The sequence below is a fragment of the Microcebus murinus genome, chromosome 3 (assembly GCF_040939455.1).
Source record: "Microcebus murinus isolate Inina chromosome 3, M.murinus_Inina_mat1.0, whole genome shotgun sequence".
Taxonomy (NCBI): domain Eukaryota; kingdom Metazoa; phylum Chordata; class Mammalia; order Primates; family Cheirogaleidae; genus Microcebus; species Microcebus murinus.
The window spans coordinates 35,534,919-35,547,043 of NC_134106.1; the positions used below are offsets into that span (position 1 = coordinate 35,534,919).

The 12,125-nt window shown below is 36.4% G+C and overlaps 2 protein-coding genes across 2 annotated transcripts in view; one reads left to right on the forward strand and one right to left on the reverse strand.

The window, feature by feature from the left end:
• The window catches only part of PLEKHH2 (pleckstrin homology, MyTH4 and FERM domain containing H2), a 112,097-nt gene that overhangs the window by 15,411 nt on the left and 84,561 nt on the right, over positions 1 to 12,125 (forward strand). The window contains exon 3 of the mRNA XM_012756344.2: positions 7,883 to 7,945. Coding sequence (XP_012611798.1) covers positions 7,883 to 7,945 — 63 coding nt within the window. The remainder of the gene's footprint in view (positions 1 to 7,882; positions 7,946 to 12,125) is intronic.
• Positions 5,480 to 6,740, reverse strand: C1GALT1C1L (C1GALT1 specific chaperone 1 like). Its single transcript, XM_012756434.3, has one exon. The coding sequence runs from the start codon at positions 6,634 to 6,636 to the stop codon at positions 5,707 to 5,709; it is 930 nt and encodes a 309-aa protein (XP_012611888.1). The 5' UTR covers positions 6,637 to 6,740; the 3' UTR covers positions 5,480 to 5,706.

The following is a 12,125-nucleotide window of genomic DNA, read 5'->3' on the forward strand; positions in this document are numbered from 1 at the left end:
AAGATTTTTGTGGTTTTATGTATTTGGGACTGATTTTCATATGGTTTTGTGTAACTATACACTGTGTGTGTAGTTTATAAATTCTAGAGTAGTTGTGGTTCAGCTGAAAGGGCACCAGGAAATCAGAATATGAAGATCGAAGTCCCAGCCTGTCACTGGCTGGGAGCATAAACATGTACAAACCACATTCATGTTCAACATCAATTTCCTAATTTCTATAATGAGAATAACAATTTCTGTCTCATAGTATAGCTGTGAAGTCATTTATTTGAAAGTTTCTGATTCCTAAACACTAATTTAAACTTTTAAAAAGTTCTTTTTTATTCCCTGAATTGTCTTCTGAGATTATTTTCCTGTTTTTGTGTTTGTTGTTTTTTTTCAGGTTGCAAGTTTTTCTCAAATGTCTGATGATCTTTGGTGGTCTATTTATATTTAAAAGTGAGACATCTGCAAAGTTGACTGACAGTTATATATAAATGGTCAGTGCTGGTCAGTAGTCAACCTTTGCTTTAGGGTGAGTGGGTGGGATACTGTTTGGCTGGGAGTTCATAAATGCCACAGTTGATGGACTAGTACACTTCAAACAATTTATTCAATTTTGTAAGAGAGCAGCTTTTCAATTTTTTAAGAGGAAGTAAATGCTTAGCTGCTGGACATTTGGCACATAGGGATAAGTGAGAAGTTTTCAGGGAATTAGTTGACTCTAAGGGCCATGTATTTACCAGTAACATCAACGATTTCAATCTGACACATCACACCCCTGCTAGGTCTTTACAGGGTTCTGTAAAGCATGTGGCCCTTAGGAGGAGAAGCTCAGGACCCTCCAAGCCTTATTCTAGGCTATGCTTTCTGTCATTCTGCTACACCAAAAATGGGGATTAAGTGACTATGTGCATATTTATTGGTAATCTTGTCTGTCACTCCCAACCCCATTCTCCTACTTGGCTCCAAAATGATGGCAGCCAGCCTTTATCCTATAGGAGGAAATTGGAAGTCTTTAGGGACTCTTATGAGTCTAGGAGGGGAGAGATAGTGATGCTGCCATTTGTGGTTCCTTAACAGAGAGCCCAGCCAGATCACCCCAGGTTAAAGTTCATGATCAACAAACCTCATATGTGTGCTAAAGTTTTTAGTCAGCTTTTTAGTCCCTTATCCTTAAACTTAAGTAGTGTCTCATGGATGACCAGACATCTGAAGAAAGCTTCTAACATGTAAGAGAACAATCAAAAGAAAGAAAGAAAGAAGAAAGAGAGAGAGAGAGAGAGAAAGAAAGAAAGTTAGTTAAATATAGAGTTGGCATATGACTCAGCAAGTCTATGCCTACCTATATCCCAGAGAGAAGTGAATGTGTAGGAAGGAAGGAAGGAAGGAAGGGAGGGAGGGAGGGAGGGAGGAAGGAAGGAAGGAAGGAAGGAAGGAAGGAAGGAAGGAAGGAAGGAAGGAAGGAAGGAAGGAAGGAAGGAAGGAAGGAAGGAAGGAAGGGAGGGAGGGAGGAAGGGAGGAAAAGAGAGAGAAATAAAGAAAGAAAGGTTAGTTAAATATAGAGTTGGCATATGACCCAGCAAGTCTACACCTACCTATATCCCTGAGATAAATGTGTAAGTCCCCACAAAAATTTATACACAAATGTTCATAGCACTAATTTTAATGTTTATTTTAATGTTTATAATTGTAAAAAAAAATGGAAACAACCCAAAAGCTCATCACCTGATGAATTGATAAAATTTGGTAGATTCATATAGTGAAATATTATTCAGGCATAAAAAAAGAAATGAAATACTGACACATGCTAAAACATGGATGAACCTTGAAAATATTATGCTAAATAAAAGCAGCCAGGTACAGAAGGTCACATATTATATGATTCCCTTCATATGAAATATTCAGAATAGGCAAGTCTACAGGAACAGAAAGTAAATTAGTGATTGTAAAGTGTTATGGGGAGAGGGCAATCAGGAATGACTGCTAATGGGCATGGGGTTTCTTTTTGAGGTGATGGAAATGTTCTGGAATTAGATGATGCTAATGGTTCCACAACTCTGTGAATTAGTAAAAAAGACACTGAAATTATACACTTTAAAATGGTGAATTTTCTGGCATGTGACTTATATTTCAATATTTTTTGAAGTTTGGAAAAATGGCAAAGAAGAATCACCAATACTGCCTGCTGTTTAACAAAACTATTAATACTGTTAATATTCTTATGGCTTTGTTGATGTACAATTAAAAATATATACATAGCTATACATATTTAGTATAAATATACTGGTTTCATTAAATATTATATCATTTATCATTAGCATTTTCCATCTCATTACCTAGTCTCTGTATTTATAATCATAAAGGGCTCAATAAATAAATAATGGTGACTCACTGATCAGTTCCATTATTATTAGACATAGAGACTGTAGTTTTTCAGTAGTTTAAATAATACTGCAAATGAACTTCTTGCATTTATAGCATTTGTTTAAAATTGGAATTCTTCAGGAAAGATTTCTCAAAGTACAATGAATGGATCAAAGTAGAATTATATGATCAAAACTTCTTGATTTGTGTTGTTGCAATTGTTGCCCAAAAAATCAAGTAGCTTTGGGTCTGGCCAATTCCCTGATACCTACCCTAGATTTTATTCAGACAGTGGGGGATGGGAGAAGGTAGTGACTGCTCCAACTTTAGAACTCTGGATTATCAAGGAGTAGTGAATAGTCAGCTGGTTGGGCCTACCATCAGTGGACAGAGAACGGCAGGAATAGTCCCTTTCTTGAACTTTTACGGGCTGCTCAATCCTCCTTGGCTGACTGAGGCCCCTACTTGGGCAAAGTTGAAATTCATGGAATTCCAGCGATCTGTTAACTTCTCTAGGAGACTAGACAATGGTTCAAATACACAGACTCAAAGTAATCACCCTACAGGTAGATGATATGAACAGTTTACAAAAAAATACTAATAGCCAATAAACATGTAAAAAGGTATTCAACCTCACTCATACTTAAAGAAATGCAAAGCAAAATAATGGGGAGTAACTGCTAATAGGTACAGGGTTTCTTTTTTGGGGTGATGGAAATATTCTGGCATTAGATAGTGGTGATGTTTGTACAACTCTGTTAAAACACTAAAGACCACGGAATTGTACAATTTAAAAAGGTGAATTTTATGGCATGTGAATTATATCTCACATTTAAGTAGTGGTAAAAAAATAAATTGACCAAACGACATTAACAAAATGATATAGGACTTAAAGGAATAGCATGAATCATAGTTAGAAAAATCAGAAATGAGGTGACAGAACCCAATAAAGAATTAGAAGAATATATTTTATAAACTAAGACTAAAGTAAAAGGAACACAAGAACTAATAAATTCGACACATAATGCTTTAATAAAAATTGAAGGTGAAAAGGAAGAACCCTTTAAAAATCAAAATAAAAAAGAAATGAAAAGAATTTGAGAAGCTGACTGGTATTGAAGATAAGCAAAGATGATACACATATAGAAAAAAGAAATTCCTAAAGAAGAAAACCAAAACAAAGGCAGGAAACGAATGCAACACTGTAATTCAAGAAAACTACAGAAATTTAGAAAAGTGCAATGCTATATACTGAAATAGTGCATCATGTACCTGAGAACATTAACCTAGGATGACCTACTTCAAGGCTTATTTTAGTAAAAATATTGGATATTAAAGAAAAAAGAAAACATTCCTTGGGTGTCTAGGCAAAACCAAAAACAGGACCTTTTATAAGGAAAATAATATTATGTTGCTACACTGATAGCAATGCTTTATTCCAGGAGAAAATAGCATAACATGTTTAAGATATCAAAGAAAGAACATGTGATCTAAGGATTTTGTATTCAGTAGAATTGACTTTCAAGTATAAAGGAGATAGCAAGCAGCTATAAACATGAAAGAACTCAGAGAATGTTGCTCCCAGGAGATGTAAGAAATTTAGAGAATGAGGTTCAGACAACCAGAATAACTAGAGATTACAGTAATGTGATGGCTATATGATCTGATGATGAAGATAGATTAAACATTAAAAAATATAAAAAAATTTAGATTGTATACTTCCAGTATATTTCTGAACTCTCTATTTTGTTCCATTAATCTATTGTGTCTGTTTTTACACAAATATCATATTGTCTTGAATACTGTTGCTATATAAGTCTTGATATCAGGTATTATAAGTATTCTGATTTTGTTTTCTATCTGGGTTGTTTGGCTATTCTAGATCCTTAGCATTTCTATATAAATTTTAGAATCTGCTTGTTAATTTGTGCAAAAAAAGCCTGCTAGGATTTTGGGACTGGGTAGAATCCATAGGTCAATTGGGGGAGAATTGGCATCTTAATAATATTGAGTCTTCTGACTAATAGTTTAACTCTCCCTTTATTTAGTTCTTCTTTAATTTTCCTTATCAATGTATTGTGGTTTCAGCATACAAATATTGTACATATTTTGTTAGATTCATCTGTAAGTATTTTGTGATTTTGATGCTATTGTAAATGGTACTGTTTTTTAAAATTCCAATTTCAATTGTTTATTGCTGTTAAATAGAAATATAACAGATTCTTGTATATTGACCTTATGTCCTGTGACCTTAATAAACTCCCTTATTAGTTCTACTAGCTTTTTTGTAAATTATTTGGGATTTTTTATGTACACAGTCATATCATCTGTCAATAAATGTTGCTTTATTTCTTCCTTTCCAGTCTATATACTTTCATTTTTCTTTCATGACTATTACATTGCCTAGGACCTCCAGTAAAATGTTGAATAGAAGTGGTAAGAGGACAATCTTGTGGGGGAAAGAATTCAGTTTTTGCCATTAAGTATGATGTTAGTTATAGGGTTTTTTGTAGATGCCTATTATTAGGTTTCAGAAGTTCCTTATATTCTTAATTTGCTATGAGATTTTGTCATGCATGGATGTTGGATTTTGTTGAATTCAGGCTAAGGCTCTGGGAAGGCAAAAATTTCCGTGATAATAGAATGTAGTTATAATACATTGTAGAAGTGACAATTGTCAGCATATTGCCAATAGTGGAAAAATGTGGTATTGGTGTTTTGTTAGTTGGCTCTTTGGTTTAAGGAATATTCTAGAAACATTCCAAAAGACATAATGCTTGTCCAGTTGCTTTTATGTAGTAAATAACTCAACAAAATGCTTTTAAACCACAATACTTACTCATTAAGCATTTGAAATATTTTCACAAAAGTCAAAAATGATATGAGGTCCAGAGAATGCACTTGGGGAATATCTATTTACATATTCAAATGTTTGAAACCTCTTCCAGAATCCAGATGCCTGCAATAAGCTGCCTTTAAAAAGTGCCGCCACATGGACAGGCAGTTCAATTGTCATACATGGTGACAACGAATGTTCTACATGTTTATTATCCAGTAGAAATATGCGCACCACATTGATAATTAAAATTTTTATAACAGACACATTACTAAAATGGAAAAGAAACAGGTGAAATTAATTTTAATAGTATATTTTATTTAATGCAAAATATCCAAAATATTATCAATTCAATGTGGAGTCAATATAAAAAATTACTGAGATATTTTACATTTTTGCCCTGTTTTCTAATAGTATGTGTATTATTGAATGAAGTATGTATTTTACACTTAAACCACATCTTAATTTGGACTACCCACATTTCAAGTGCTCCTGGACAGGACAGTTCTATTGTTCCCCAGCTCTCAGTCATTTTTTGAACCCTTTGGAGGCAAGAAAATCAGTGTGTCATTGTAATAATGTCCAAATGCCCTGAGCCGGTACACACCATACATCATTACTGCCATCTTTTGGGGAGTCAGTCCATTAAAAGTAACAGCCATATCTGAACAGCAGCCTTCTACTACTTGCCCACGGTTATTAGACATATGTTCCTGAATAAGATGTACAATTGATTTTGTATTAAACACATCTCTTCCTTCATTATCCTCTGCATTTTCTGCAATAACTCCTGCATATTTCAGGCAAATTGCCAGCTGCTTATCTTCAGATAACTTCCAAATCACACTTTGATCTGCACAGTTTTCAGAGTTATTGAGAAGTCTGTTCAGCCTTTTCATTGACTCTATGCTTAAGACAATTCCTCCTTCTATAGTCACAAATTCGAGGTCTCCGGATGTAACAGTGTGGCCCAGATAAAAGGGTTGTGATGCGTTCCTTCTGAACAGAAGGTACTTTAAATTTTCAATGACAGCAAACGTAGTGGGAAGTGCAAGAAAGAACCAGTTGAAGTTGTTGCCATACTTCTCAAAGATGTATCTGTAAGTTCTCCTCATCTGTAGCCACTTGTCATTTCTTTCTATACCATAGACATAGAGTTCTGACTTGTCACAGTGCTTGGTCCAAGTCTCTTTCAGTACAGTCCGGTAACTCTCATCTTCAGTTTCTCCAAAGATGATACAGAAAACACGGATACTTTTACTGAGCTCCATAAATGTCACTTCTGAAATATTTAAGAAATCTTTTCTGTTAGTTGGGCGAAGGTGATGGTGCTTGTGGTCCCCAGTTTGACCTCCGTGTCGCATGTGAATTTGGCCAAACGTAGTTATCAATATCCAGGAAATGCTCCCAAGCAACACACCCTTTAAAAATGAGGCTCCACTAGCAGAAACCATTTTCCAGGCGTTGAGCACAGGGCGCGCCGGTCAAGCGCAGCCCAGGATCTGGTCGGGTGACCCCAGGCGTCGGGAGCGGCCTCGCTCCCCGGTTGGGTCGCTCTAGCTGCGGGAGGCCGCTTCTCGGTGGTGTCGAGAAGTGGGCGGGGCAGGGGCCGGATGTGTCGCCCACTGTGTGTGGGACCCCCGACAAATGCGAGTTTCAGGTACACGGGAAGTTCTGGGCGTCTGAACGACCAACCAACGATAACGCTGAAAAATGATCTTAGATCGAGGCCCAGGCGGCTCTAAAGTTGGCCAGACTTCAACACTGAGAAAAACTAAGAATTTGAAATTGTTTTACCTCATGGTTTGTGTGTATTCAACACCTGCTACACATCCTGGGTTCTTCTTAAAGGTTTTAAATTTTCAATAATATTCATTTTAGTATTTGTGTGTGGGGGGGTGTTTAATCAAATAATCTCTTCTATACTCTTTCCATTGATCTATAGGAATATAAAACTACTCAGAATCTGGATTTAAATTTACAATCTATGGAATTTATGAAAGTCCACCACTTCCCTGATATTGTGACTTTTTTTTTTTTTTTTAAGAGGCAGGGTCTCATTCTGTTGTCCAGGCTGGAGTGCAGTGGTGTGATCGTAGCTGATTGTAACCTCAAACACCTGCCTCAAGCAATCCTCCCACATCAGCCTCCTGAGTAGCTGGGACTACAGAACTACACAACCATGCCTGGCTAATGTTTTTAAAATTTATTTTTAAATTTTTTTGTTGAGACGGGGTTTTGCTGTGTTGCCCAGGGTGATCTCAAACTCAAATTCCTGGGCCCAAGTGATCCTTCCACCTTGGACTCCCAAAGTGCTGGGATTACAGGCCTGAGCAACTGTGCCCAGCCTCATTGTGACTTTTTGATTGACACATCAAATATGACATTTGAACTCTTAGTTTTCTCTTAATTTTACTGGTCTTAATATGTGTTCACTAGTCTTTTCCCAATGAAGAAAATTCTGTTGATGAATACTCGTATTATATATATTATATTATACTAAAAGTATCAAAACTTTGGCATTTTGTTTGGTCAACCTTTAACTTGGCAAAGAGCCTTTAATGCACTAACAGTATGTAAGCCGTATCCAGTGAACTGCTTTAAATATTCTTGAATTGATAACATTGTGAGATTTTTAAGTTTTTTTCAAAACGGGAAATATGAAATTTTATATTATTTATATTTTTCCTCACCTGACAGATGCAGCAGCTTGAGAGACAAGTTATTGATGCTGAACGTCAAGCAGAAAAAGCTTTTCAACAGGTAGAGTATAATTTTAGTTTAAAATTTTTCTGCTTCTACACATATGAAGATTGTTTGCCCACAATAGAAGGATAATTGTCAGCCCTCCTCTGTATCTTATCATTTTGACTATTCATAAGTCCGATCCATAGAGGAAATGGAAAATCTAACTCTATTTTGCCCATTAACAAATTTTCAAAAGAGAAAAAAAAATGGCTTCCATTAGGAAGTTTTATCTGACTTCTAAGAAAATCAAATATGACTTTTATGATAATCCTAACTATAATTAAGTTTTATATATAAATATGTTCATAGCAGCTGTATTTATAGTAATAAAAAGTTGGAAATAATACCAATACTATATTATAGAGGAATGAATAAGTGAGCTGTATCAACTCCATGAAATATTAAATAACCATTAAGATAATTGTTACCAAGGATATGTATTAATATGTAAAAATGCTTAGAATCTATTAGGAAAACTCAAACCTAAGAGTTAAAAAAAGGCTGAGAGGAAACACCTCAAAATTTTAACAGAAATTTAGGTTCGTCTTGACAGGGAAAACCATCGGGTGCCCTGATGTGGCTGCTGGCCTCCTCCCGGCCACTCTACATCCCCATAGCCCAGTGCCCGGCGCTGCAGCTAGAGGACTCGGGGTACCTGCCGCTAGGGTGGGGCCTGGCGTGCCCATGCCTGCTGTCTGGGCCAGAGTGCTGGTGGGGGCTGCCTGCTCACATCCTCCTGCCACACTGGCTGCGCCATCTTGATTGGATACTTTTTGAATCCCACTGTTGCTGATTGGATGTTAAAGTTTGTTGCTGATTGGATGCTTTTTGAGTCCTACCAAGGGTATAAAAAAAGGAGAACAAGGAAGGAGGTTCAGAAGTCAGCTGAGCCTGCTGAAGGGGTAAGGGCTGTTCTCCAGCTCTCCGTGTGCGGCTGGGTTCTTTCCCTGATCATGAGCTGTTACCCTGGCTGTTCCACAAGAGCTGTAACACTAGCTGTATACCTTGCTGTAGCAGTTTGAATTGTGGAATGATTTTTTTCCCCCTATATTTTCATACTTTACAATTTTTTAATACTACTTTTGTTTTTGTTTTTTTAAATGATGTTTTGTTAAGTCACTTAACCTTTCCTGGGCCTTGCCAGCAGTAAAATGAATGGTTTGTATGGGCCCACCCAGCCTTAAAGTTTATCTAATGATAAATCCATAGATACTCATATTCAGTTGAATCAATGAGTTCTAGTGTTCTGCAGCACTATAGAGTAAATATAGTTAAGTGTCTTTTATTGTATATTTTCAAAAAGCTAGAAGAAAGGAAAGCAAAAAATAAAGGGAAAAAAATAAAAAACTTCAGAAGGCTTAAATACAAAATTATTTCTTCTAAGAAGTATATATAAATTTCTTGTGCTTCCTCTAGATTTGTCATGTTTCCTTCCTTAACTTGAGTACTACCAAATCTTTGTTTTCACCTGAAAGACTGAATTTTACACAGACTGTTTGGGTGGCCTAACAAATTTCTAAACAAGCCAAATGTGTCCTAATCCTTGATTTTCTTTCTTTCTTTCTTTCTTTCTTTCTTTCTTTCTTTCTTTCTTTCTTTCTTTCTTTCTTTCTTTCTTTCTTTCTTTCTTTCTTTCTTTCTTTCCTTCCTTCCTTCCTTCCTTCCTTCCTTCCTTCCGTCCTTCCTTCCTTCCTTCCTTCCTTCCTTCCTTCCTTCCTTCCTTCCTTCCGTCCTTCCGTCCTTCCGTCCTTCCTTCCTTTTCTTGAGACAGAGTTTCACTCTGTCACCCTGGGTATGGTACAGTGGTGTCATCACAGCTCACTGCAACCTCAAACTTCTGGGCTCAAGTAATCCTCCTGCCTCGGCCTCCCAAGTAGCTGGGACTATAGGCCTGTGCCACCAAGCCTAGGATCTCCCGCTGTTGCTCAGGCTGGTTTCCAACTCCTGAGCTCAAGTGATCCTCTGCCTCAGCCTCCCAGAGTGCTAGAATTATAGGCCTGAGCCACTGTCCCCTGCCTCCTTGATTTTCTTAATGATACTTGAAAAGAAAATCTTAAAACTTTATTAGACAAAACTTCACATACAAGAGTAGAGAAAAACAGCATAACGAGCCCCCATCACCAACTTTAACAATTAGTCAACTCGTGGCTCATCTATACCTCCACTCACTTTTTCCCTTCACCCACCTCTGCACTGGATTATTTTCAAGCAAATCCCAGACATTGTATAATTTCACCTGTGAGTATTTCAACAACTAATCTAAAAGTAAAGACTCTTAAAAATCATGACTACAATACCATCATCACATCGAAAAATTACCCATAATTCTTCAATATGTCAAAGATCTAGTCAGTACTCAGATTTCCCCAAATATCACATAATTGCTTCTGTGTTTTGTTTTTTAATCAAGCTGAAGTTTACATAACAGTATTAACCATTTTAAAGTGAACATTTCAGTGTTGTGCAATCACCACCTATATGTAGTCCCTAAATCTTTCCATCACCACAAAAGGAAACCTTTTACCACCCATTAAGCATTTAGTTCAATTTCCCTGTCCCTCTAACCTTTAGCAATCACCAATCTGCTTTCTGTCCCAATGGATTTATGTATTCCGGATATTTCATATAATTGGATTCATACAATATGTGATCTATAATATCTGGCTTCTTTCATCTAGCAGAATGTTTTCAATGTTCATCCAATGTTGTGGCATCTATCATACTTTATTCCTTATTATGGCTGAATAATGTTCCATTGTGTGTGTATGTGTATACATACATGTATATGAGGGCTGTCTCGAAAGTATCCAGCCATGTAACCATTCTTGTTATATTTATAATGGCTGAATACTTTTTGGACAGCCCTTGTATATACCATGATTTGTTTATCCATTTATCTATTAATGGACATTTGACTATTGTGACTAGTACTGATATGAACATACGTGTACATGTATTTGAGTACTGGTTTTTTAATTCTTTTATATACCATTTTCTGTTGTTCTTAATAGTTGGTTTGTTCAAGTCAAGATCTAAACTAGATTGACAAATTTCACTTGACTCTTAAACTCTTTTAATCTATAGGGTCACTTTATTTTTTTGTTTTTTTTCTTTCAATTTATTTGTTGACAAAATTGGGTTTATTTGTCTTCTAAAGCTTTCCATATTCTGGATTTGCTGATTGCATACCTATGGTGTTATTTAACACATTCCTTTACCTCTGTATTTCTCGTAAAATATAGTTAGGTCTAAACACTTGAATTTTTTCCTTGTCTCTTACTTTTTTTCCTTTCTTTTTCTCTCTTGTTTTTTTCAAGACTTCTTGGGTGGTATAGTATACTTCCATCCAGAGGAATATAATCTCTATCTTTTCTTTGTGATATTAACATTCATTGATGATCTTGCTTAGGTCAGTTATTTCTTCAGGGAGGTTATTGCTTTTTAAAAAGTAGACTTTAATTTTTAGAGTAGTTTTATAGCAAAATTAGCTGATAGTACCAAGTAGTGATTTCCCCACTTGTACCTATAAAAAGATAATAATTAACAGTAAAATCATAAAAGACTACTTAAATTCTATGAAAGACACTTATGCTTATGTCATCCTCTGTCACTCTATACCAGATCTTTGTCTTCTCTGCAGGGTATGTTCCTGTTCAACCCCGCACCTTGCAGCACACACATTTGTCAGTTTATCTGCCTCTCTGACTTTGATGTCTCCCTCCTTGTCTTTCCTTTCTAAGTTTAGCTTTTGCTAGTAATGTCTCTCTTTACCTCTGAACCCAGGGCTGTCTCTGTATGTCTCTGTCTGTTCTTTCTTACCTTGTTCTTCCCTTCCTTTCTCTCCTTTGATTGTCCAGATTATAGGAAAAAGAGACAGAAATTGAAGATGGTTTTATTTTGCCTTAATTTAAATTTCTTGGCCAGGTGCGGTGGCTCACACCTGTAATCTTAGCACTCTGAGAGGCCAAGGCGGGCGGATCGCTCAAAGTCAGGAATTCAGAACCACCCTGAGCAAGAGTGAGACCCCGTCTCTACAAAAAATAGAAAGAAAATTAATTGGACAACTAAAATATATAGAAAAAATTAGCCGGGCATGGTGGTGCATGACTGTAGTCCCAGCTGCTCGGGAGGCTGAGGCAGGAAGATTGCTTGAGCCCAGGAGTTTGAGGTTGCTGTGAGCTAGGCTGACGCCACG